Source organism: Dunckerocampus dactyliophorus, chromosome 14, assembly GCF_027744805.1.
Source record: "Dunckerocampus dactyliophorus isolate RoL2022-P2 chromosome 14, RoL_Ddac_1.1, whole genome shotgun sequence".
Taxonomy (NCBI): domain Eukaryota; kingdom Metazoa; phylum Chordata; class Actinopteri; order Syngnathiformes; family Syngnathidae; genus Dunckerocampus; species Dunckerocampus dactyliophorus.
Genome location: NC_072832.1, coordinates 16,632,492 through 16,659,132, shown reverse-complemented (window position 1 = coordinate 16,659,132; position 26,641 = coordinate 16,632,492). Strand labels below are relative to the sequence as shown.

General features: G+C 41.1%; 3 protein-coding genes across 5 annotated transcripts; 1 reads left to right on the top strand and 2 right to left on the bottom strand.

Annotated features, from left to right (window-relative positions):
• Positions 1 to 212: 212 nt before the first annotated feature.
• mcmbp (minichromosome maintenance complex binding protein) lies at positions 213 to 7,688 on the bottom strand. Of its 2 annotated transcripts, none has more exons than XM_054798502.1 (16): positions 7,518 to 7,688; positions 6,834 to 6,925; positions 6,612 to 6,752; positions 6,483 to 6,524; positions 6,304 to 6,393; positions 6,076 to 6,214; positions 5,524 to 5,669; positions 4,333 to 4,430; positions 4,085 to 4,257; positions 3,885 to 4,008; positions 3,699 to 3,816; positions 1,729 to 1,894; positions 1,499 to 1,632; positions 807 to 974; positions 609 to 697; positions 213 to 536 (listed from the first exon to the last, which is right to left on the bottom strand). In XM_054798502.1, exons 1-16 carry the CDS (start codon positions 7,573 to 7,575, stop codon positions 410 to 412), a joined length of 1,905 nt encoding a protein of 634 aa, XP_054654477.1. In that variant the 5' UTR covers positions 7,576 to 7,688; the 3' UTR covers positions 213 to 409. The 2 variants fall into 2 exon arrangements, with proteins under 2 accessions (XP_054654477.1, XP_054654478.1); XM_054798503.1 differs by having other exon boundaries at positions 6,834 to 7,338; positions 7,518 to 7,658.
• A 295-nt stretch (positions 7,689 to 7,983) lies between these two features.
• sec23ip (SEC23 interacting protein) lies at positions 7,984 to 22,761 on the top strand. 2 transcript variants are annotated; one of them, XM_054799256.1, is made up of 18 exons: positions 7,984 to 8,033; positions 8,931 to 9,436; positions 9,528 to 9,735; positions 9,835 to 10,028; positions 10,158 to 10,247; positions 11,902 to 12,022; positions 12,767 to 12,856; positions 12,943 to 13,084; positions 13,203 to 13,411; positions 13,786 to 13,874; positions 14,711 to 14,872; positions 15,125 to 15,220; positions 15,287 to 15,448; positions 15,531 to 15,686; positions 17,688 to 17,790; positions 17,894 to 18,076; positions 18,144 to 18,312; positions 18,384 to 22,761. In XM_054799256.1, exons 1-18 carry the CDS (start codon positions 8,027 to 8,029, stop codon positions 18,463 to 18,465), a joined length of 2,769 nt encoding a protein of 922 aa, XP_054655231.1. In that variant the 5' UTR covers positions 7,984 to 8,026; the 3' UTR covers positions 18,466 to 22,761. The 2 variants fall into 2 exon arrangements, with proteins under 2 accessions (XP_054655231.1, XP_054655230.1); XM_054799255.1 differs by lacking the exon at positions 7,984 to 8,033 and adding an exon at positions 8,311 to 8,496 and having other exon boundaries at positions 18,384 to 22,757.
• Positions 19,007 to 26,128, bottom strand: csgalnact2 (chondroitin sulfate N-acetylgalactosaminyltransferase 2). Its single transcript, XM_054799257.1, has 8 exons — positions 25,999 to 26,128; positions 23,386 to 24,228; positions 21,487 to 21,703; positions 21,274 to 21,375; positions 20,399 to 20,577; positions 20,228 to 20,322; positions 20,081 to 20,162; positions 19,007 to 20,019 (listed from the first exon to the last, which is right to left on the bottom strand). The coding sequence occupies exons 2-8, from the start codon at positions 24,035 to 24,037 to the stop codon at positions 19,727 to 19,729; spliced, it is 1,620 nt and encodes a 539-aa protein (XP_054655232.1). The 5' UTR covers positions 24,038 to 24,228; positions 25,999 to 26,128; the 3' UTR covers positions 19,007 to 19,726.
• Between the last annotated feature and the right edge of the window lie 513 nt (positions 26,129 to 26,641).

Below are 26,641 nucleotides of genomic sequence, written 5' to 3'. Positions count from 1 at the left end.
GATATAAATAAGACTTTTTATGCTTAATGGTTCATTTAGGCAAAATATGTAAAATTAACTTAAATATGCATATTTTAGACCAAGACACCGTTTCCAACCGTGAAATAACATGATTCATTAAAATATTTTTTTGAAAAACGGTGATAGAGTGAAGCCGCAAAACTTGAAGCGTGGTACGTTCATGTATTACTCATGAGGGAAAAGACTTTTTTTGTAACACAACTTTATTTACATTTGTAGAAAATGATCCCACTGCAGATTGTGCACAGACACACTGCTGTGTGCTGCTACTAAAGTAGCGACAGCAGGCTATGACAGTGAGGCACAATGACAACTCATTTTTATGACAAAGATATGCTAAGTAAGTATCAAAAAGATAAACGGCCACTTCATTTGTTGCTCTCAACAATTATGGCTCATTTCCGTTGACACTCTTGTGCTGCTCCATCCTGCAACTTCGCTGCATCTCCATGTGTTTAGCCTTCAGCCAGATGTCTCTGGTCAGAGAGGTCTGTCCCAGGCTCAGTGACAGCAACCTGATGGCACAAACAAGTCAGTCAGACACGTCATATTTTCCTCATGTCAAAGCAAATACAATTGTAGCCCACCTTGCCACAACAAGCATTCGGTGCAGGTCCTCAGCAGTGACACTGTGGGGATCGTCTTTCCTCATGTCTACAAAGTCATCCTCAACTGACTGAAGGGAAAACAGGGAAAGAAGAAACATTTCACAAATAATTGAAAACGTTTTGCTTTTGCAGAGCTTTTAGCAAGCTTTCTAGGGCAAAGCAGTAACAATGCTTCACCTTGGTCACTTCATCAGAGATACTGTAGTCCAGCAGCCGGGCCACGCTCAGGTAGAGTCGGAACTTGTTGAGCTGTGAGGAAGTCTGCATATGTATGGAGATGCTACTGAGGTGCTCATCCATGTGTGCTGGGGCGACTTGAGGCTGCAGGTGTATCTGACAGTCTGACTGTGGAGTCCAAAGAAATATGGTCAATGTTTCAATTGCAGGTGTCAGAACGTCATTGTATCATAGCATGCCAGGCGGAAGCAAAGCTCGACCAGCCGCCTGTGATCACGTGACTTCTAACAAACCCTCGGGGTTGTTTACAATGTGCTGCCCAAGACTGACGCCTCGCTCTGGATTGTTCCTGTGGCACACAGCTGCCACCATGGTAACATATTAGACCAGCACACAGGAATAGCACACAGCACATTCCTTGCACTGTTCACAACAGAGTGAGACTCAGGCTTAAAGCCTCTAGCTGTGTGTGTGGGGGGGGGGGTGTTCCTGTATTCAGCCAATGGCAGCTGAGACAACAGTGTGATGCTGGCTGGAAACAACCTCCAGCGTCGGACATGATCCAGTCTCCGGAGAGACGGGCGGAAACCCAACACCTCCCAAGCCTGGATAGGGAGAGGCTTGGCTGTGGTGTGGGCGTAGCGTCAAGTGAGATCAGTGTGGCTGCACGCCTCCTCCCTGCGTGTCCTCACCGGCAGCAGTGAGCGGCCCTCTGATGCGACGAGCACGTTAATATTGCAGGGGAATTCCATCTGGTGGTAGTTAAAGTCATAATCAACCTTCTGCCAAGAGATCAGATTGCCCAAAGCTGTGACATTGCGCACACCTACAGCACAACACAGAGGCGGTCTTGTTAGTGTCAAATCATGCTTTTTGACCTTGTGAGCTTGGGTAGACCCTTTGTTGTGTTGGCGAGTTGTACCTGTTGTGTCCAGCTGTCCCTGCTCCAGCTGGGTTTCATCCAGGAAGAGAGAAGTGTTTCTGGCCAGCTGCAAGGCTCCACTTACCAGCCGGTTGGCTACATAGTCCTTCTTCGGCACCAGACTCATTTGATTCATGTTCTGAAGGCTCATGCCCAGATAGAACGACTGCAGTGTTGGGGGAATAGAATAGTAATTACATTAATACACGTTTTTTTCAAGTGATACATTCTTGATATTGTAATAGTGTTCCCTCATTTATCGCGGGGGATAGGAACCCAAAATAGCCTGCAATAAGTGAAACCCGTGAAGTAGCCAACTTTGTTTGTTTACAAATATTATGATTTATGGCTGTAAAAACACCTCAGCATACACTTTAAACTTTACACTTGAAAGACTCTCGAAGTTCAAATTTCATTTAAATGATCAATCTACTAGGTTGGACGCAAGAAATGATTAAGCGACTCACGCGTATTCACTCCTCTGACCGTGCCTCGTCCAGGTGCCATTCGGCTGTAGCGTTTTTGTATCCTTGCTAAAACATATTGCTCCTGCTCAAACTGAAGATTCATTTAGCCGGCTAGCTACTTCTTCTTATTCTTCTATTGTTTATTGGCTGCTAGCAAGCAGTGCACTCAGTTAGCTAGTTTGCCAGCCACCATTGACCACAACAAGAAACCACACGAAGTAGATTGGCTGTAGACCATTGTCATTCAATCAGGACACAGAACACAATGGGCGGGTTCTCCCTTAGCCAATAAGAACTGTTGTGGCCGTAGACATAGATGCCGCATCGAGTGGGTTTGTCCACTGCTGCGATATGTCAACGTTGCCACCATATTGGAGGTGTCAAGGCTGCGCTGTAAATGAATACAAGTAAATGTGCTTTACACTTGTGTGTAAATGTATAAACGAGAGGCATTAACTTAAATTTCTTTGTAGAAAAGCGCTTTACTATGTCAGTACATTTACTTGCAAGATGCATTTAGGTGCATTACCTCAAACTCACACACTGCTGTGACGCATTTTAAAGCAGTAACAATAAACACATGAACACAAAGCCTATACCACAAAGGGTCATCACTATTTGCGAAAATTATTTTCTTTTCACGAGGAACAGAAGTTTGATACAGATAATGAGTTAATTATTGGATGAGCAGAATTAATTGTAGAAATTGAGGAAAAATTAAGAGCGCTACGTGTCTGCAGCTAACGGTGATGCTGTTTGTACTCACGGCCCTACAAATTAGCGAATTTTTGGTAAAAAAAAAAAAAAAAAAGGGGGGGGGGGGGTAATTCTCAGAAAATAGGATATTTTTTTCGCAGAAAACAGCTCATTCACCCTAAGTCAGGTAAAATGGAAGCATACATGCACCACACTTTTTTGTGTGTGTCTTTATGCTTTACTGATCATTTTTCGTTGAGATTTTGCACTTTGTTCGGCAGTCCTTGAACACACCAAAGTTTGCCTTGAGATGCAAAAATGAAGCTTATATATAACTTACACACTGGGACGCTACACTCGTCCATTGTCTTACATTATCATTCATTAGTGGCGAGTACTTTGCTACTATGCTACACTCGAATGTCAACGTCAAGCTAACAGGAGGGTTTGGAGAGGGAGGGGGAGCGAACCGCATGTCATTTTTATGGACGTATCAATTACTCGCCATTTTCTGGAGGTCCCGAAACGTAACGCCCGCAAAAAGTGAGGATCTACTGTACACTCAAGCTGGCCATGCCAGTGATTCCTAACCACTGTGCTACATACAGCACACTCTTTATTTTATTTTACTACAACTACTGTATCTTTGTTCATTTAGCTATGCCAGTGATGCATTTTTCCACATTTTTCCTGTTCTGTGTCAACAGCACGGACATATAGTAGTAGTAGTAGTAGTAGTAGTAGTACTAGTAGTATCAGTACCATGACATACGCGGGAGGCTTTTGCATGATGGGATATTTACTCACAGAGGGAACAAGTTGTTGGATGACCTGGTAGAGACGTTCAGTGTATGAGGAGACAGTGGGACACCCACTCAGGTTCAGGGTGAACTTGCCCAGTGGTAACACATCCCGCCTTGCATACCTACACGAATACCAAGACTTGAGTGAAATCTCATTTGTGACAACACATACAGTACAGGTGGCACCTACACGTTGGAAATGAGATGCAGTATGAGGTACTCAGCTGCCAGGGAATCTCCCAGAAGGACATGCGTTAAATATGTCAGGAAGTCTGCCCTGACAGATGCCATCTCACTCAGGGTTGAAGATAAAACTTCAAGAGGAGGGAGAATAAAACAAATGAGATTGAAGATCATTCACGGGGGTTGGTGGGGACACATTTTACTCACAGGCACTGTCGTCCGGCAAGGTGGCAGAGGGCAGTAGAGGGTTGTTGTGTGCTAGTGGTTTGGCGTAGAGCATGTGGAGGCGAGGAACGAGTGAGGCGGGTGGGCTGTGCACTCTCTGCTCCTCCACCGTTTCCATTGACTCGGAGGGGTCTATCAGGGATGAGAACGCGTCCCTGCGTGGATGTACGAAATGTCAGCCGCACGTCCCCATCTCAGGAATGTCAACTCCATCTTAATATATATCTTACCTGTCTTCTGCCAGAGCACTAAGGGCAGGACTCACTGAGAGGATTCCGTAGACTTCTATGGTCTCATTCAGTTTGAAACTGTCCCAGTCCTCGTAGACCTGCCACAAACACACACACTCTGACCTATGACCTGCTGTCTGCTAAGAATTAAAACGTCTCTCTTGGGCTGAACAAGACTTTAAAGCAGAACAAGACAATGAGGAGTCTAATACAGTAATCTCTCGTTCAACCAGATTAATTGGTTCCAAGCCCGACCATGATAAGTGAATTTCCATGAAGTAGGATTCATTTTTTATAAATTCAATATTTTCCTAGTTAGGAGGATAGAAAACCTGTTTATGACTTTCTAAATACATTTTGTTGATCATTAGAGCCTTCTGGGGATGAAATAACACCCCTATAATCACATTTACACTAGTATTGCCCAATATAGTAGAAATAATAACAGAAAATAGGCCATTTAGGATATAAATAAGACTTTTGGTCGTGTGGGTTGCTGTAAATGTGTTCCCTAGGAGAGTTGAGTGGTGGGGCAAATAGGATGTGACGTTGGGGGTTCAGAATTGAGTTTTAGCTTGGTGTGGGTTACAGGCTTCTGCCAGTAGCCCGTGTTAGGGATTATTGTGTCTGTTGCGAGATAATTCAAACTTGCAATAAAAGCCTGTTGTTCCGGCGATCACAAATCTGGCTCTTGTGTGTCTCACCAAACATTACTGACACATAGTGACCAGTGTAGAATACTACATATATTACAGAGTCTTTGAATGCTTTATTTGTATTTGAGTTCATTTAAGCATTTTTATGCTTAATTTAGGCAAAACAAAATGTCAATTTTGCTCAAATATACATGTTTTTGACAAATAATAGGCCGAATTCAACAATGAAACAGCATATATATATATATTTTTTTAAACGTGACAAAGTAAAGCTGCGAAATTTGAAGAACAAAGTGACAAGGGATTACTGTAATTCCCCCCCACACACACACACGAACTCCCCCCTCCCCCCCTTAAGGACAAGGCCTTGCACATGATGTGTGTGTCCGCACACATGGGGGAAAAAAAAACAACCCGGAGGAAAAAAAAAATCATCATTCGCATTTTTTGGCAGAACGGTGCAGCCCTGACATCTCGTCATCAAGATGCCAAGATTCCGTTCAAAAAGGAATACAATAGTGAATGGATAACATACCTTGACTAAGCAAGAAGGGCCTTTCTCGCCTGGTAGAGGGAAGTTGAGGTTGAGATACGTAGCAGACGGCATCTGGCTGGGAGAAGCTTCAGCCTCCTGCCGGTGAGCCTCCCTGGTGCTGCGTTCTTCCGAGGGAATCTGAAGACCTGCAGGCAGGAGACAGGAGGGGTATGCTTACTTTATTGTTGCTTTCAATCACCCACCACTAAAGTGGATTAAATATGGTGAGAGATGCAGGATTAAAATAAAGTTGACAGAAAGTGCAGCGATAAAATTATATGATAGAAATCAAAATCCTGAAGAAAAGGACTGTCATGTGCCGTGATCCAAAACTATACACGATTTCAGACAACTTTGTTGACACAGATTAGATTTCAGTCTAAAAAGACACATGCTTACAAACTAAATAAACACAAATATGACACACTTACACACTTATGTTAACACTTCATCTTTGAAAAAGGTCTCTACTGAGTGATCTTCACGATATACAGTACTGTATATGATTACCATATGGTCATGATAGCAAGACTTTTGCAAAGCAGCTCATACCTGTGTGAGGTTCCCTCTGTTTCTGTGGCTGAGCGTCCACGCCGTCCATGTCATCATCTTCCTCATAGCTGCGCTTCTGTCTACTCGGCACATACGAGGTGGACGGTTGCACTCTTGCTTGACTGGAGCCAGCATAACTGTGCAACAGAGTTAAGAAAAACTGGGCAGTAACATAACAAAAGACTTGCAAGTTGATTGGCAAGCATCATGCACACGTGAGAAGGATATCTCTTTCACCCAGGAGTTCTCACCAGGAACAGGTACACAGTAGAATGTCTGTCTTTCAGCCGTAACAATATTTTTGGAATTAAAATCCACCTGGAAATGAAGACGAGAGTCATGGCTGGCAACAGTGGAGCCATTAGGGCTTGTGTGGGTTTATGATGACATCCCAATAGTGGACTTACCCCACATTCTGCCACATCTCTGTACTTCCCACACCTCAACACCTGACGGGTTGCAATAGTATGAGAGTACAGTCTAATACACTGTGAATATTTACAGAAAATGGTTCATAAGAGGGTAGGAATGCTCACTTTAGCTTGTGAAGATGGATCAACAGTCTCATACACTCCCATGTAAAACTCTGGGTCAAACATGTCCTGAATTAAACAGCGAAACTTGACCAGGCTGTTGGGCTTCAAGTAGTGCAATGGGATGTTGTTCATAGATGGAACCTTGAACAGGATGCATGGATTATCATTATTGTCAAGACAAATTAGGCACAACGGGGAGTTAAAAAGGGATCTCAGCGTTACCCATGAGTGAGCATCCTTTTCTTTAAGACGATCTTTGAAGAATTCGACCAATTTTGCTTCCCATCCAGAATTGTGGTTGTTTTGCGATGCAGCTGAAATATCAACACCATATTCTTATTCATTCATTGCTTGTTGGCCTCACAGTCTGAAGATCTCCGTTTGAACCTCTGTGCAGTTTTGATTTTTTTTGGTAAACCAGCACTTATCACAGGTAAATGAATGTTTATCATAATGTACCCATAAATAAAATGTAAGAAACCACCTAAGTGTCTAATATGAAAACGTAAAAAATGCATAGAAAGATGGTCCGTGACAATAATTGTTATTTCTTCGCAATATGCACGATGTATATATACAGTAGGTTACATATATACTAACTACAATATAGACAATGTGGATGGCTCCGTGAATGCCTCATAATGTACTGTCAGATGTGCAGATGATGCTCGTCAAAACTTAACTTGTTTATTCCACGAAGGGTAACGCAATGTTGCTGAAGGTGAACCTAAGGTAAATTAATCACAAAATGACAACATATCACAAAAGACAAGTTGTTTGCTGTCACGAGAGAATAAGAAAAGACGTCCCCAACAGTACGTGATGGCCATGAGCCACCACGCTCGCCAGCTCGACCCACGCGCGAAGCTTTCCTGGTAAATAGTGAAGTTCCGGTGAGTTTCTTACCGAACAACTCTTCAACAACACCCAGAGGGTTGTTCATCCAGTCATTTGTGGAAGACATTATCTGGTCAAGAATGATGGCGGTATGTAAAATGTGTGACAACAATAGTTACTTGTTACTTGTGACAGAATGGCAGAAGAAGCCAGGGCGGGAAACAAGCGTCACTGGGCGAAGGCAGAGGTACGCTCGTTTTAGTTTTCGAGACCTGCCGCAGGTGGGGTTATAACTGTAGTTTTTCTTATTGTGTTAGTTTTGTCTGTTTTCTACGTGTTGTTGTATCAGCACAAGTTTCAGCGCTTACAGACATTTACTCACTAAATAATTAATATGACGCATAAGCCAAATAAAGTAAAACTGTCACTATGCAATGACGACCTCCCATCTACAGATGGCAGTAAAACCGGATGGCGAATGGTCCCCTCTTCCGTCTTGCAAATGCTGCATTCAGTTGACCAGCGCAAGTTTAGTAAATCTGTAAACTACACACGGGAGGGATGTATTGAGTCACCGAATGAGTGGTATGCTATAAAAATCAGACATATGTGCAAGAGTGATATTCTTTTGAAAATGCTGTGTTCCTGTTACCTTGGAATTTGGCAATTTACGATTGCAATAGTGAGTTATCGCCTGCTTTAATTGAGAAGTTGAGTTTTCTGTCAATAATTGTACATTTTTAAATTACACTCAAATGATAACAATATTGCGAATCAATTTAAATCTTTCAATATGTTTAACTTACTAACTACGAAAGAAGACCTCTTTCGTCCCAGTAGAATCTGAATGCATCATGTGTGTACTGCCTGCCTGTTCCGGTAGTGGCTACGTGTAACGTGTAATTTTAGAGGAAAATGGCAGATAGAAAAAACAATAATGTTCCTAACACAAGCGCAAATTTATTATTTAGTGCCGCTCCCGAGTTCACATTCAATTTGCCTTTCATGCCAGTGAGTCAGGCCTCTGGCTCGGCAGTGCTGTCAGGAGGTGAGAAGAAATACAGTGGAAACGATATCGTTAGCATGCGAGCTAGCTAGTTAGCTGACTTCCTGTGGGTTGTCAGTATTTATGTTTTTTAAAGAAATGATAGACAAGTGTTAGAGTATTTTTATTTTTTTGTCTGCGAGGCGTTTGCTTGACTGTTTATCCAAATGTGCCGTCTTGTTATTTGGTAGACTTTATAACGTACGGGTTCATTTACAGTTCAGATAATATTCCTCATTGTGAGTTATCGTTATTATATGTCATTATATGATGATGTGTGTTTTGATGCCATCACCTACTTAAATTTTTAGAGCATTTGTTGACAGTGAATCTTATTGAATTGCAATACCTGATCGTTGTAACTGCCCTATGTTATGTAAAACCTAAGGTAAGCATGTTAATATTTTTTTTAAATGTGAAGTTGTGATTTCTTTCAGAGGATTCTACTGATGTTGGCGAGGAAGACAGTTTTTTGGGTCAGACTTTTGGGAATGTACAAGCTCCCTCTACCTTCAGCTACTTCTCCAACCCAGTAACTAGCAGTGACCCGTTTGCTTCTATTGGCCAACCACCATGTCCACCACCATCACTGGCAGGTGCAACCATGACAACCGTTGCAGCGTCTGTTCCTAGCAGCGTTAATATGGCTCCTCCACCACCTCCATGCTCACAGTTGAACAGTGCTCCTCCTGTATTTGGCAGTACAGTGTATCAGAGCCCTATGGGATGCCACACTCCTCCCCCTGGCACAATGACCCCACCACCTGCGCAGGTGCAGCAACATAGTCATAACCCGTATCGACACACTGCCACCAGCAGCAAAGCTAGTCCTTATATTCCAGCTCCTGAGGTCCTACCACCAAGCCAGGCATCGCAACACAATCCCTACTCTGTCAGTTCAGGGCCACAAACATTCCCCCCGTCGGGACCTGCATTCTCAAAGGTAGAAAACAGTAACTGATATGTAATCAAAAATACCAAGAAGATAACTTATATGACTGAAGTTATTGATCAGCATCTTCGCCTCCTCTCAGCCTCCTCCCACTCACCTTCAGGCACCTCCACCTCCAGCCAACCCTTCTGGTGCAGTCGTCCCTGCCGGCCTGAGTGTGCAGTACAACTACAATGTTTATGAGCCTGTTCAGCCTCACTGGTTCTACTGCAAACTAGTGGAGTTAAAAAGTGTGTGGCTTCCTTTCAGCATTATTGACTCCCTCCAGCTTGAGGAGACGTATAACTCCGGTATTACTAGCACACTTTATATATTTTAGCTGAAAGTCACTTGTAATAAATTGTAATAACTTAGGGAGATTTATCATTTGTGCCATTTTGGTCCTGCAGTTCAACCAGACCCAGAAAATGTAATTGTGCGCACGGACGGAGGTCGTTTTGATGTGCAGCTCTATGACCGCATGCGGTCAGCGGTTTACTGGGAGGAGGAGCCTACAGAAGTGCGGCGTTGCACCTGGTTTTACAAAGGGGACACAGATAGTCGATTTATTCCTTACTCTGAGGAATTCAGCGACAAGCTTGAGGTTTGTCCCATGACTACATTCAACTGGAAGCAGATTTGATCAAATTTATGTGAATTTTCCTGGAGAGTCAAATTAATCTTACAGTCATGTACATTCAAAGCTTCACTCATATCTTTGTTGTGTCCACAGGCAGAATATAAGAAAGCTGTATCTACTAACCAATGGCACCGTAGACTGGAGTTCCCATCTGGAGAAACCATTGTCATGCACAACCCAAAGGTAAACCTCACTTCTATTTACCAGGGTCCACAGGTGCTTAAATGTCATTAAAGTAACACACACTTTAACATGGGTGTTTCAAGTTTGGACACTGCTTGCATCTTAGAAAAAGTGATAGAAATTCTATGTATTGATTTCACTACAAATAAAATTACAGTAATCCCGCGTTTATCACGGTTGGTTAGTTGGTTCCGGAACCGACCATTATAAGTGAATTTCTGCAAAGTAGGATTCCGTATTTATAAATATTTTCATAGTTAGAGCATAAAACACATGTTTACAACTTTCTGAATAAGTTTTTTTTAACATTATTAGAGCCCTCTCGACATGAAATAACACCCCTATATTCACTCATATTACCCAATAGTAGACATAATAACAGAAAATAAGACATGACAAGACTTGTGCTTGTGTGTAATGCAGTAATTGTGTTCCAGTGCTATTGGAGCTGAGTGGGGGGAGGGCAGGAAGTGATGTCAGGGGTTTAGAATTGAATTCATACTTACACCAAGTGACTAGTGTACAATACTACATATCATCCCAGTATCTTTGAATGCGTCTTCTGAATGCCTAGTATTTAGCCATTTTTATGCTTGAAAATGCTAAAGTTAGGCAAGAATACATAACATTTGCTTAATTTTGCATGTATTTTTAGACTATTCAACCACGAAACAACATGATTTATTAATTAAAATATTTAATATTAAAATATTTAATAAATTAAAAATATTTAATTAATAAAAAATGTATAAACTTAATTTGAACGTGATAGAGTGACGAGAGATTACTGTACTTTGCTATTTGCTATTGATAAATGGTAATCAATTAGAGCTGTGAAAGACTTTATGTCAATCATTTCTTGATTATTGTATTTGAAGTATGTGTGGTGTATGAAGCTTTATCCCTGTTTCAATACTTGTGGATGTGACTGGAGCTTTCTGGGTGAATTGCATGTCTGTTACTAAACCTGTTAGTAAAATGTAGATTTTCTAGGGCTTCACTGATTAAAATTTTCTGGCCGATCACGGATTAAAAAAAATGCCTGACCTGTCGATTCCAGTTTTGGCCGATACAATTTTTAATAAATGACAGCATACCACTTCAATGTTCCAATCTTATTTCGTTGGAAAACATTGAACAATACCTGTGAAACAATACAAACTTTTTTCACATTGACCAAAAATGGCTGGTTGTCCAATGCCATGAGCTCCATGATGTTCCTCGTAGTGGCTTTACTCTTTCCACTGCTCATAACTGAAGTCTTAACTCATTACCAGCTGTCAGTCTGGCAGAGCAAAATGGGACAGTGACTGACTTTCCGACCTCGATAAGATCAGTGGCTAAGATTGTTTTTATTTGTAACGTTTGGCCGATCCCCCAAAATTAAGGAAATCGGCGCCAATCAATCTTAATATTCCCTTCATTTCCTCGCTTTGCTATTACAATTATATATAGTATATATTTTTTACATTTCAATTAAAAGTTGAATGTCAAGTTGTTGGGTTTTTTTGTTTGTTTTTTTATACAAGTAAATGTCCAAGACAAATTGATCTTGGGAGTGCTTAATATGCCTGAATGTGACCTTTGAGATTTGGATAACGTTAGCCCTGTCGTTGTTGAATCCTGATTTGCTTTGTTGTCAATTCCCATGTAGGTGATAGTGCAGTTTCAACCCTCCCCCTTGCCTGATGAGTGGGGCACTACTCAGGAAACACAGACTCGGCCCAGAGTGGTGAAGAGAGGGATCGATGATGACCATGATGAAGTCCCTGACGGTAGTCAAGTTCCACTTTACACAGCTGACATCATTTAAGTGTGGGCTTGAAACCAGTTTGTCTTTTTTTTTTTTTTTAAGCGGAATATGCAGCTGCTGGGAAAAAAAACTATGATTTGAGTTTCAAGTTTCAAGAGTTTCAAGTTTCAGAAGAGTTTTATTGTCATGTGCATGGTAAAACAGCAGTTATACTATGCAATGAAAATCTTATTCTGTTGAGATGATGCTGTTTAAAAGCCAGCCATCATAATCACTTCAAAAGTGGAAAGCAGAATAATGCAGTTGTCCCTCGCCGTTTCTTGCTTCCAATTTTACAGCTACCACAGTTTTTCAACAATATGTTAATTTATAAACCATGCTGTTTCATGGATGAATACAGCCTATTATAGCCTATTATCAAAAACTATGCATATTTTAGCTAATTTTTGTGTTTGTAATTTTTTGGACTAAATTAATCATTTCAATCCACTGAAATAAATTAAAACATATGAGACATTCAAAGACACATTCAAAGTTGCTGTGATGATATGTAGTATTGTACACTGGTCACTAGGTGTCAGTAATAGTACTGTTATGTTTGGTGAGACACACAAGCACCAGACTTGATTGGCAGAACAATAGGCGTCACTTAATGATAAAAAGGGATGACTGTACTGCACTGTGAAATGCCTTTTAATGCCTAATTATGTGTTAGATGTGCAATATTTAATAAAGGCCATAGCTAACCTCGCTGCACTTTTTCCAGGAGAGCTCCCTAAGGTGGACCACCTTGTGTTCATGGTTCATGGCATTGGTCCCGTATGTGACCTGAGGTTTAGGAGCATGGTTGAGTGTGGTGAGTATAACATAATCATTGCAGTATTTGTACAGCCTTCATGATGTTCCTTTAATGTAATCCTTGCAAATGATTGTACTTTTTAGTGGACGACTTCCGCAGTGTGTCACTGAAGCTGCTACAGAGTCACTTTAAGAAATCGTTGGATGATCACGCCATTAGCCGGGTGGAGTTCATGCCTGTGCAGTGGCACACGGCTCTACATGGAGATGCCACAGGGGTGGACAGGTGAGGAGAAGCGGGTACAGACTGGCTGGGGAAGATCATGCTACTCAGTACTACTAAGTTGGCTGGGGAAGATCATGCTACTCAGTACTAAGTTTGTAAAAAAAAATTGTCTTTGCAGGAGAATAAAGAAAATCACTTTACCCAGCACCGGGCGTTTACGTCACTTCACAAATGAGACCTTGTTAGATGTGCTCTTCTACAACAGTCCTACATACTGCCAGACCATCATGGACACAGTTGCCTCAGAGATTAACAGACTACATGCCCTGTTCTTGAAGAGAAACCCAGATTACAAAGGAGCAATATCTGTGGCTGGACACAGTTTAGGTAATACACTACTTTAAAAATAGAAAATCGCTGCAGGACACATATACACAAACAAGCATTCACACTCACATTCACTCTTATAGATAATGTGGAGTCTCCAATGAACATGGGATGTGAGAAGAAGCTCAGAGAGAATATGCAAACTCCACATTCTAACTTTCAAACTTTTGACTGTGAGGCTGACATTCTAACCGATAGGCCACCTTGCAGCCCTGGCTAAAATAATTACCTGTAATATGGATGAACTAATATACAATGATCCATTAGCATGTACTTTTAGACACCAGGAACTGTTTTTGTTTCCCTTGTTTCGTCGTGTATTTGTTGTAGCTATACATTGTTTCTTTTGCAAATAATTGTTATTCTACTTGCAGGATCCCTTATTCTCTTTGACCTGCTGTCAAACCAAAAAACTGATGCCACCCCTCCCACTATGCCCACTGTGAATGGAGACACCAAACAGGTAATATACACACCTGTATTATTATACATTGACTCTGGACAGGCCATATTAACAAATCACAGTAAACCCTCACCACTTCGTACTGTGAATTTTGCGGCTTCACTTTATCCCTGTTTTTCAAATATATATTAATTAACAAATCATGCTGTTCTGTGTATATACAGCCTATTATTAGTAAAAAAAAATGCATATTTTAGTAAAATGTTTTGGTTTTTTTGCTTAAATTAGAAAGAACTAAAATACAAATACAAATACAAATACAAAGCATTCAAAAGAAGCATTCAAATATGTGATAATATGTAGTATTTTACACTGGTCAGTAGGTGTCAGTAATGTTCTGCACTGTTCAATGAGACACACCAGCACCAGACTTTGCTGGAACAACAGGCTTTTATTGCAGGTTTGTGTTATCACACAACAGGCACATGGGCTATTATTACGGCCGTAACTCACGGCAAGCTAAAACGCAACTCTGAATCCCCAGTGTCATTTCCTGTCCGTCCCCCACTCTGCACTGGAACACATTTACAGCTAAACATGAGTATAAGTATTATTTTCTGTTATTATGTGTACTACTGTATATTGGGTAATAGGAGTGTCAAGGTCACTATAGGGGTGCTATTTCATGGCCAGAGAACTGTAATAATACAAACTGTATTTAGAAGGTCTTAAACAAGTTTTCTATGCTCTAACTATGAAAAAATATTGCATTTACAAATAAACAATCCTACTTTGCTGAAATTCACTTATCATGGTTGGGTCTGGAACCAATTAACTGGGATTACTGTCTATTTCAATGTTCAAAAGCCGTTTTAAACATTGCCTCTTAAAATTAGGTAGCAGCCCCAGTTCCACAGGCTGTCACCCCTCCATCTGTAGAAGAGGAGCCCAAAGAGGAGGGAGAGGAGTTGGAGGACCTTTCTGCTGCGCTGGAACATCTTGGCCTGTCTGAGTACAAGAGCACCTTTGATGAGGAAAAGATTGACATTGAATCCTTTGTAAGTGAACCTGTTTCCTCAATGAGCTTCAAGTCTGCCTAAAATAACACGGAACTGTGATTAATTACTTCCCCCACTATGTACCACATGTTTTTATTCTTTTGTTTTTTTATTTGTGCTTTCATCTATTTGTGTACTGGAAAACTAGAAGATGTCTAGTTGGATACATTGGGGGCATCTACAATAATGCTTAATGATTAGAATTATAATGATGTGGCTTCACTCATACTTGCCTTTCGTGTGTTCCTTTAGCTCATGTGTACAATTGAGGACTTGAAGGAGATGGGAATCCCACTTGGCCCTCGGAAGAAGATCGCCAAATTTGTCAAAGAAAGAGTGGCTAAACAGGCATGTTAGTCTGACAAAAGATGTCCTCCTTTTAAAGCAATGTCTAACCTGCTGTCATGTATATAGATGGAAGCTCAGGAGAAAAAAATGGAGGTCCAGGTGGACAGTCAAGTTGTACAGCCCCCACATGCTGCGGAGACTCTTCCTGATCCTGGTGTGAAGAAGCTGCCGGTGGGCGTCTCCTCCATCCATGTGGACTACAACTACTTTGAAGTTGGCACTGGGCAGGTATTTGTCTTTGTGTGGCTCAATAAGTCCGTTCCCCAATGTGTCCCCTTATAATGAGCACACATTATGTTTTGCTCTGTAGGTGTCAGTGGTCTACCAGAATCTGGACTTCAGTCCAGTGAGTTTCTTTGCCTTGGGTTCACCAATTGGCATGTTCTTGACTGTTCGAGGCCTAGAAAAGATTGAAGAGACCTATCAGCTTCCAACTTGCAAAGGATTCTTCAATATTTACCATCCGGTAGGTGTAATGGAAGGACTTACTTAGATTATTTCAAGTATGCTTACCTATTAGTTTTTGTCATACTTACAATTAATCCTTATTGTATTCATTTTTGCCTAAATAAGAGGCTGTATGTTTTTAAAATGCATTTTTGTATCCCATCAGGAAACACGTTTTAATTGGATTACCTTACGTCACAGATCTGTAACTGTTTGTAAAAGTAATTGACACATCAACATGGGCCAAAAATGGTATTTCTTTCTTCACTTTTGACATAAGGATATTATTGTCAAACCTATGTCTTTTTATAAATCTACAAACCTTTTTTCCTTAAGATTCTCTGTCATTCAGAAGTCAGTTCACTCTTTAATTTGAGCTGTTGTTATTGGAGCCTGATTGTTTTGCTGAACAAGCCTTATACATACCAGCGCTTCCCATACATGAATTTATTTGTGATCTGCCACTAATAAATTTAAGTGGACTTGGCTCTACGTGTTAGGTGGTGGTAAGCAACGTAACTCCTCTCTGAATTCCCATGCGGCATGCATTTCTACATGCATCTGTTTCTTGTCTCATGTATCTACTCGGTAATCAAATACAAGCAGTCACAAAAGGCAAAATACAGTAATCCCTCCCTACTTTGCATTTTGCGGCTTTACTCTATTATGGTTTTGAAAAAATATCTAAATTAGTAAATCATGCTGTTTCATGGTGGAATACAGCTTAGTCCACAAGAGTCCACAACTATACGAAACAGATATTTTACATATTTTTGCGTAAATTAAGCATTTTCAAGCATAATAATGGCTAAATGAACTAACATAAGGCATTCAGAAGACTCATTCAAAGATGTCATGATGATATGTAGTATTCCACGCTGTCAGTAATGTTAATGTAATGTTCGGTGAGACGCACAAGCATCAGACTTGATCGCCGCAACAACAGTATTATTGCACGTTTGAATTATCTTACAACAGGCACAATAATACCGAACACAGACTATTGTTGTGGCCGTAACCAAGCCAAGCTAAAACTCAACTCCGAACCCCGACATCACCTCCTGTCCGCCCCCTGCTCCGCTCCCCTTAACACCGGAACACATTTACAGCAACACACATGAGCATAAGTCTTAAATGGCACATTTTCTGTCATTATGTCTACTGACTTATAGGGATGTTATTTTATGTCTAGAGGGCTCTAATAATGTTAAAAGCAGTAGAAGGTCGTAAACAGGTTTTCTATGCTCAAACTAAATAAGGAATCCTACTTCACGGAAATTATCACTGTCGGGACTGGAACCAATTAATCTCGATAAAGGAGGAGAGATCTAGACATGCAGGAATCCTCCACAAGCCTGGGGAGTGTTACCACTGCAATACTACTGCCTTGAAAGGTGAGGTGTGGAAAGCGTGCAGAACAACTCCATGTCAGGAGTCATGACTAGCAATTGTGTTAAGAAGACAAGAGTCTGGAGACACTCTTCCGTAACTGGGTAACACTTCACCTTCCCGGTGAAATACGTAAACCTGGGGTGTCAAAAGTCCCCATGGTACATGTTACTCTGGTAAAAATAGACACGAAAAATAGAGGAAACAGATAACTCGCTGGAATGTTGATACTGATATTAACACACATAATGTCTTAAAATACATGTACGTTTTTTAGTGTTTTTAAAAGATGTCATGTACATAAGTCATTATGCAAATTTGACTATCATCTAATTTGATCAGGGAATGTACAAATTCAGCAATTTGTACTTGGATTCATTGAGAAAATATGTTTCTAACACATTACAATGAACAAATATTAATATTTATGTTATTGTTTTTTAAAATTTGTCATCCTTACATGTTTGACATATGCCTCCCGTGACTGCATGTCACTGGTATGTTTTTATCGTACCTTATAAGTTGGCTTTACAGTTGGGATTATTGTACCACTGCTTGCTTTGTCATGCACTTGACACGCTGCTCAAAATATGTTGCTCAAGGATTCATCTATGTGTCTCATCTCTTTCAGTTGGACCCAGTTGCATACAGGATTGAGCCCATGATTATACCAGACTTGGAATTGAAGCCTGTTTTGATACCACATCACAAAGGAAGAAAAAGGCTCCATCTTGGTACCAAACTACCAGTTTTCTCTCAATATGTGCCTGTGTTTCTTGTGAAATACATCCTTCAATAAACGATGAAGGAATGCCAGTCATGTCTCTTGTGTTTCAGAGCTGAAGGAGAGTCTCTCCAGGATGGGCTCAGACCTGAAGCAAGGTTTCATCAGCTCGCTGAGGAGCGCCTGGCAGACGCTCAACGACTTTGCTCGCGCCCACACGTCGTCTGCTCAGCTTCAGGCAGAGCTGGCCATCGTGGCCAATCAGATCGAAGAGCAGGAGAAGAGAGCACAGGAAGGTTAGCTTGGAGGACATGAGAGAGATGGTATGTGTGGCGCTGTTTGTGATGTTGATGTTTTCTTTAGTTTCTGAGCAAAAAACTTTAGAAATGCCCGAGCCACAAAAAGAAGAGGAACCTCAGGTGAGGATCGGGATGCTGAACGCAGGAAATCGCATCGACTTTGTCCTGCAAGAAAAGCCCATTGAGAGTTTCAATGAGTACCTCTTTGCTCTCCAGAGTCATCTCTGCTACTGGTACCAGACCTTTTTTTCATTCTATGCTTTCACATTTCAAATTTCTCTTGAATACCGCATTTGTTTTGTAGGCAATCTGAAGACACAGCTCTGCTTATCCTCAAGGAGATCTACAAGAGCATGGGGGTCCAGCCAGAACACGTGGTACATTAGCACAACAAAGGTTTATTTCATGACAGTTTTCCTGGATTATGTTTATTATTTTTGCTCATTTACTTTGCTATCATGTGATTTATTGTATGCAAATGTATAATACAGTTGTATTATGCCATTTGTCTTAAATTAAGAAAACTGGCTTGTAGGTGAAAAGACTTTTGACAAGTTTATTAGATTTTTATAGTATAAACTATAGAGCTGGACAAGGAACAACTGTCAGATAAATGCCAACGGGCAGGAATGAAGTAGCAGCAGTTAATGAAGACTTCTCAACATTTTATGGCCAATAAATCATTTCCTGGCATTTGCTCTTTGTGTTGTGTATGAGAAGGAGATATTAACGGAATGAGCGTTTTACCAAAAGCTTCACTAGTTGCAGTAACATTCACAGCAGGGTGAGACTCTCTTCTGTCAAAAAAGCCCACTTAACCCACCCTTAAACAGATTTTCTTAGCTCTGCCTCTAACCTCAGTGAATGACTAATCAGATGTAACACGGCCTCTGGAATAAAAATGAAGAACATCAGAATGCAGGCACATGAGATCAACATAATAAATTCACATGAATAAAAGACAAGTATTTACAGGAGTGTCCACAAGTGGGAATAAATAGTGCTGAGGAGTGACACACTTGTTTAGACAATAATCTTGGTACCAGCAGACCCTAAATTAGTTCTGCATGCTCAAATGAGATCTTTGCACCTTCAGCTTGTCACAATAACATGCTTCTCTGCTAAGACAGTGACCAAATGTCATATAGTTACATAAAGTACAAAAGGTCCCTTTTCACCTCATTGTCAGTCTTAAACAATAAATACATAATAAAGTTATAATAATAACATGGCTCCACATTGTCAAAAGTGGAGCTATATTTTGTAAGGAATTTGCACTTTTTTGTTCAGTTCATAAAATTTGAATAGCTCCATAATGCAAGCATTGTAATTGGCTTATGTAATGAAAGTGGCTTCTGGCTGAGATCACGTGGAGAACTGTGGTTCAGCAGGAGTAATTGGTCCTGATACAGCAGGAAAATGGTTGGTCTTTGTGGAAAGGACCGCCAGATGTGCCCTTCAGCAGGTAAAGTAGTAATGTAATGGTTTGCTGTAGCTCATTGAGCCATGTAGTTGTTTTGTACATTCATTTGTCTACAGCTCTGCAGCAAAATGCAGAATGATGCCACACTGTCTTTGCAGGAGTGCATTCATAATGTCAGCATATCACAGACTTTACATGGACGTGACGGACACGCAGGAAGCTGCTCAGTTGTCTGTTTTGCTCTGAGTCTTAAAGGCCTGCTTGCGGAGGTGTGCCTCGATTTCCTCACGGAACACCAGCATTCCCAGATGAGAGTGGGAGGCCTCGTTCATGGCTTTGGACTGGATGCACATGCGGTACTGTTCTGGAGTCAGCTCGTCCGCACACTGCTTCTCGTGCCACAGGTGGAACAGACCTGACACTGGCGTCCGGATCACTATCAGGTCGCTCCGAAGATACTTCCTGTACAAGTGGACGTCTTCCACGCCCCAGCCTTTCACTTCAAGGTCAAAGCCCCCTTAGAGGGAAATGATGTTTAATGATGAATACTGAATGAAATCATCATCATCAGTGCTTACCAATATTAAGGAAATCTGAGCGATATTGACACGTCATTCCAAAGCCAAAATCTCTCCAAAAACCAGCATCCTTCTTGTGAACCTATTTAAAATAAACACTGGTGATCCATGGTGTTTCAAATAACTCAAACTACATCTTTATCTTACCAGCTGGAGTTCAATAGGTGGAGCCAGCTCCAGATTTCCATGAACTATGGCGGGATTGTACAGACTGAACACCACAGGATAGAACACTTTCTTGTCTAGAACACAAAATGAGGCCTTTACCCAAAAAAAAAAAATGTATTCAATTAAAAGCAACCGTTTGTTAAAACCTACTTGGAGCAGTATGGAGACGACATGTATTGAGGAAGTCCAGCGTAAAATGGATGTCGACGTCACAGAAAAACATCAAAACGTCGCCTTTGTTCCAGGCGTGTGCTCCAATATCCAGCCCCCGACCTCGGGAAAACTCCTCATCCACTGGGATTAGCGTGTACTTTGAGAAACCCTCATCTCTGACAAAAAAACAATGCGATATGTATTGTAAGTTATCAAACAATGCAAAAAGGGAAATCTACAGTAAGCAAGAAATATCAGAACAAGAAAAAAAATATTTTCTATACAGTAGAGCCCCACATTTCGCGGGGGTTCTGTCTTAGACCCCCCGGGAATGGCGAAAAACAAGTAACTAAGACACCCAGGAAAACGTCTATTTTGACACTCCTAACACAGAGGCTCCTTTTTATTGGTCCACAGCACATTGTAGAAATAAAATTAAAATAACAGCAAAAAATGGGAAAAATACAGCAAAAAACTGAAATGTTTCTACAAGTACCCACTACTATGTTGTACTTTTTTAGAGTTTTTAGAAAATAAAAAAAATATATATGTAAAAATAGCAAAGTGACCCCCCCCATCCCACCACCACCAAATGCCTCCCTCACTTACAGCGCAACCGAAAATAAAAAGTGGAACATAACATAACTGCACCACAGGGACTATGCGGGTATTGAAATAAACACTTACACACTAATGTACATGCAAAACAATACTGCTTTAGACTGATTTATATCCCACAAGGCATGCTGGGTAACTTCTTTGGTCAGTGGTCTGACATTTTAAATGCCTGGCAAGAATTTAATCTTGTTAGTTAAAACGAAGTATTGGTGACCTTGATTTCAGTTTTGGAAATGTAAAGTATATTCACAAACCTTGACATCGTCTCCAACGACGACTTCACCTCCTGAAGCCCCTCTTGTCCGAAATAGACCACCGTAAGGTGAACCCGCCTGTCCTGCTGTATGCACACCTCCCTAAAAGACAGGGTTTTTTCCCCATTTCATGAGTATCAAAAGGCAAAAGAAGCTAGATCCATTTCAGCATGAACAAGTTGGGACGCGCAAGGAAGAAACAAATGTACTCACCTGAAGTTGTGCAAGAACTGTGAGAAGGTTTCTACTCTGCCTGCCAGTGGCACAATGATGTTGATAATCATTCCAGATGTTACTACAGATGTGCTCCTGACTTTCATCAGGGGGCCGAAAGGCCTGAAGAGCGTCACGTGACGGAAGGTGCTGGATTCCTCTTTAGAGAAGAAGAGCTCATAAAGAGAGCCTTTGTCTCGTTCGGTCCTGTGAATGCCTGCAAATATGGGACAAGGGGGTGCAGTCAATTACTGTGTGGATGCTGAGAAACAAAAAACTAAATATTTATCTTATCTTCCACTCATTTAGATGCTTCACTGTAGGACAAGCAACCATGTGTGGCATCTCTCTAAAGTGAGTACACCACTCATCCTTTTATTACAGTATGTCTTCACAAGGGACAATACTATAGACATGAAACATGAATACACTAGTAGTCACTGTTCGGCTTTTATAACCGTACAGTAACCCTTCATTTATCGTGGTTAATTGATTTCAGAATTGAATGTGATAAGTGAATCTCTGCAAATAAATTTATAATGGCATTATTTATAAATGGAATATTTTCTTGGTTAGAGCATAGAAAACATGTTTCCTACTTTCTTAATATGATGTTTAACATTATTAGAGCCCTTTAGACATGAAATAACACCCCTATAGTCACCTTTACACTCGTATTTCCCAAAATAGTAGACATAAGTAGGGGTGTCACACGATACTCAGTTGACGAGATGAGGCGACGCATGAGATTGGGAGACAAGATTTGTTTACCTTTACTTTTAAGAAAAGTATAAAGAAAAAAAATATATATCTACTAATTGAATTTCTACTACGTTACACACCTCTGCACTCTATGTATGCTACCAGCCCGCCTCCACTCACCGAGAGAAAGAGACTGTGTGACTGACAAAAGGGCTCACTCCATTCATGCAGTTGTTCTGTGAAACAAACACACCAGGCTACTGAAACCAATGCGCAGTGAACCCTCTTCCTGCCTGTTTGGAGGCGAGAGACGAGGAAAACAGACACGCATGCACATGGTGAGATCTTATGACACGAGATCTTGTGACACCCCTGATAATAACAGAAAATAAGCCGTTTAAGACAAATAAAACTCATGCTCGTGTGTGTTGAGGTAAATGTGTTCCGGCATTAGGGCAGGCGAGTGGGTGACAGACAGGAAGTGACGTTGACGGTTCAGAGTTGAGTTTCAAACCTGCAATAAAAGCCCGTTATCTCGGCAATCTAGTCTGGTCCTTGTGTGTTTCACCGAATATCACAGTAACATTACTGACACCTAGTGACTAACGTCTTTGAATGAGCCTTCTGAATGCCTTGTATTCTTCTTCATTTAGCAATTAATTTTTTCATTTTATGCTTAATTTCGGCAGAAAATACATAACATTTGCTTACATATGCATATTTGACAAATAATATTCAACCACGAAGCATGATTTATTCATATATTTTTGAAAACCGTGAGAGTGAAGCTGTAAAATCTGAAGCGCAAAGTGGTGAGAGATTAGTGTACCGCTTTCAAAGCTACACACGGACTACTTAAGTTAAATCAAAGTTTCATTTTTATTCCTACTGTACTTCTTGTACTTGCTGAAATGTGTGGTGTGTGCTCCTGTTTGTGTACTGTAAACGCCGTGTGCATCACTACGAGGAGGTACAGAAAATCCATGTAATTTCTCCCTGCCAATCAGTGAAGAAAGGCAATGGAAAGCACTCACTAATTCTGATGATAATTATGATCATTCCGTGTGCTGACTAGTTCATTGTTTTCATTGTTACTGTTGTTTCACTGAAAGTGGTTATTGGTACAGTACATAGTATTCAATGATGTGTGTTGGCACCTCCGCGTTAGTCTTGATGTAAGGCAGTACCAGGTGTTACCTTCTATAAAGTCACCCTCTGTGTAAGTTTGCTTCTGAAGTGGAATGTTATCCTCCACATCGTCCTCCTCATCAGGGTTGTTGATTATGTCCAACGCAGCCTCGATGACCTCCACAAGTTCGTCTCTGCGGTCTTTGCGAACAGGTTTCTCCTCCGGGTGCCGCGTCAGCCCCATCTCCAGCTGATAAACCTTGGAAGAGGTGAAGCTCTCAAAAGGCACCAGAGCGTACTCGCTGGGGAGGCGAGCCCCCGTGTTGACCTCAGCCTTGTCAATTTGAGAGTGCAGGAACTCCAGTAGATCTCCTGGCTCTTGGTCGTTGCTCTGAGACAGTCCCTGCACCCCGGGGAGCTCCTTCTTGTCCTGCAGGAGCTTCAGCTTCTCGTTCATTTCCTGCAGCTCCTGCTTGAGCTGGGCTATCTGCCGCTTCAGACTGGCGGCGCGGTTCAGGTGACGTTCCTCCTGCTCCTGCAGCAAGGCCTGGTAGTACTCCTTCCCGTAAGTCTCCCCTGCTATGCCGGGTAGGACCAGGCTGACGTCGGGTTGAGCCGTGCAGTCCAGCAGGTAGGTGAAGAGCAGCAGCACCAGCAGAAGGAAGAGGCCCAGGAAGATCCAGCGGACCCGGCCCTGGAGCAGCAACCCCCGTCTGGGCATCACGCTCTCAAACAAGCCAGAGCTGAGGAGTCTGCATTCCCTTGTCCCTCTGACATCCACTCTTTCACATCACTTAGGACAAAGAGTACTTTGGCAACAACGAAGACAGAGGTGTAGCACTTTCATTCCTTTATGTTCTTCAAGGGTATCTCCTGAAAAAATACTTCCACGTAAATCCATGCGATCTTCACCTTCAGGGGGGGAAAAAAGCCACATTAAAGACCGTAGTAGTAGTTATCGTACTGCTTTGCCAACTATTAGGTAGACCTTCAGAGAATGGACACCATGTTTCAGAGAAGGTGAGTTATTTCACCTGCTGGGCCGGACCCAGTTACATAACACAGTACAGTCCAACACCGCCACAAGCCTCCAAAATGAACAGAAATGAAAGCGCTTCTCTGAAAAGCACTTAGCAGTCCTGCTAGCAGGACCGCCACACAACACCCACACAAACAGTGAGCATGCAACTTCCTGTTCAACTGGTTTTCTTGGAAAATAAAAGCGCCAAACTGTTGCGTACACACGCTGAAGCAAAAAGACATAGTTGAAGTCACAAATATTCAACCTTGACTGGAAATGTGATTTATTTGCAGCAGCTTTCAACAAAACACACGTTTAAATAGCTCAACACAACTAATATTACATACTAGAGCTGCAACAATTAATTGTATTCGTTATAGATCATCAAAAAAAACAGTAGCCAAAAGCATTGGGACACCTGATCCATTCCATTCTGAGAAGACAAGACATAGAATGTGTAGAAGAACATTTGTGAGATATGACATTCCTAATGTAGGACATGAGGGAGGGCCTGGCTCCCAATGTGTGTCACTGAGGTCACGACTCTCACGTTCTTCCACACCGAACTCATGCTTTGTACACGATGGGCACAGTCACGTTGGAACAGCAAAGGACCTTCCACAAACTGTTCCCACGGGACGGCGTGTGTGTGTGTGTTGCTATATCAACTGGCATTGTTAAAACAAACAACATTAAATTACTCACTCGACATTTTTCTAAGCATAACCGAACACAAGTGCATCCAACACACACAGTTGTTTCTTGAAGGTCATCTAATCAAGGCCTGACAAGCGTGCTGCAGTTCTTCTACCCTGACAGCTATATGCCTTACCTGGCCCCACAAATCAATCTCCAGGTTACAATGAAAAGCAGCAGGATACAAAGTTGTAAGGGACACCATTACGGGGAACAGGCAGTTCTGTTGTTCTTATTCGCAGCTTCATGATAAAATCCTTTCATTTTCGGGGTATTTTGACAACAAAATTTGACAGTTCGGTGTTAATTTGGCACGTTGCGAAAACAGCTAATATGAAATGATATGCTGCTGTGCTGATTGGCTGTTACCTTTCAAAAAACACAACAAAAGTGGCATGTTAAAGAATGTATACAAACCTGCTGGACTTCTGATTTCATTGCAATTCAAGGTTGTGAAATCAGTAACATCATTATCACCATCATATTACAAGCAATGTTATCAAAGTTATGATAACAGTAGCATCACTATTATCATATCGGTATGAAGGTTCTGAAAGACGTGTTTCTGTGGCATCCTTATAAACTATTAGGCTTCTATTAGGCTATTAATCTTCTGGTGGTTTAACATTTAACTGCATATTTTCAAAACAATCAGTAATTTATTACGTCACTCACCCTAGCTTCCAAAAATGAAACCAACAGTGCCAAGTAAACCACGAAGCAAGTTAAATGTCATGAGAACAATATTTCCGGTTTAACCAACTATATTTCATTAAAAAAAAAAAGTTGCGGTGCACTATGAATCAATTCAAGTGCCGACAATTATTGTGAACTGTTTTATCCGGAAGTTAACCCGGTTATGCCTTTAGCTTAGCAGGATGGTCTTATCTACAGTGGTTTCGACTTATTTTCTGTCTATTAAACGTCCCGCTTGGCAGATAAGTAGTGGAAACCAAATTACTCACATCATCGTACCTTTGTCCCTCGCCGTTTGTTCTTAAAGCTGCAAGTTTGGTGTGCAGCCCACAGAGACAGGCTGCCTCTTGTGTTGCAAAATGCCACGGAGCACAGAGAAAAGAGTGGCTTGCCATCCACTTCCGGTCAATACGAACCAATAGCACCGATGCTACCGATTGACGTCAGAGAACACGTTGACGCTCGTGATAACAACACAAATTTGCTTTATTACTCCGAAAAATAAATTTTATAGATTTATAATATTATTAAACAACTAAATAGTATTGATATTTTTTGTAAAAGTCAACTAGGTACAAGTTGTTTAGTTGCTAACAAACGTGGGAGGTGATGGTGAGTGTCATGCGAGTATCATCAGTTGTTGACTTTGATCATACTTTGTTATTATATTTCAGTTTGTAAATTGAATTATGTTATACTGATAATATGAATACTATATAAGTATTATATATTATTATATTCACAAAAAACCCCCCACATCTTTGGTCTTGCAGAAATCAGTACCCCACATCTAGAAAGGATAGAGACATCATTTACAAATGAACACACTATGAAATATATTTTGCTATTATTAGCTACAAAATAAATGTGCTATTTTCATGATACATGTTTAAATTGTTATCACTTTATTTA

Excerpts from the sequence above, each read along its gene's own strand:
- mcmbp (XM_054798502.1), bottom strand. The coding sequence starts at position 7,575 with ATGTCTTCCACAAATGACTGGATGAACAACCCTCTGGGTGTTGTTGAA. Across the intron at positions 3,817-3,884 it reads CTGCATCTCATTTCCAACGT|GTATGCAAGGCGGGATGTGT; the intron begins GTAGGTGCCACC and ends GTATTCGTGTAG. Across the intron at positions 537-608 it reads CGAATGCTTGTTGTGGCAAG|GTTGCTGTCACTGAGCCTGG; the intron begins GTGGGCTACAAT and ends TTGTGCCATCAG.
- sec23ip (XM_054799255.1), top strand. The coding sequence starts at position 8,364 with ATGGCAGATAGAAAAAACAATAATGTTCCTAACACAAGCGCAAATTTA. Across the intron at positions 8,497-8,930 it reads CTCGGCAGTGCTGTCAGGAG|AGGATTCTACTGATGTTGGC; the intron begins GTGAGAAGAAAT and ends GATTTCTTTCAG. Across the intron at positions 9,736-9,834 it reads TGAGGAGACGTATAACTCCG|TTCAACCAGACCCAGAAAAT; the intron begins GTATTACTAGCA and ends TTGGTCCTGCAG.
- csgalnact2 (XM_054799257.1), bottom strand. The coding sequence starts at position 24,037 with ATGCCCAGACGGGGGTTGCTGCTCCAGGGCCGGGTCCGCTGGATCTTC. Across the intron at positions 21,376-21,486 it reads CAGTTCTTGCACAACTTCAG|GGAGGTGTGCATACAGCAGG; the intron begins GTGAGTACATTT and ends CCTGTCTTTTAG. Across the intron at positions 20,323-20,398 it reads TCGTCTCCATACTGCTCCAA|ACAAGAAAGTGTTCTATCCT; the intron begins GTAGGTTTTAAC and ends TTTGTGTTCTAG.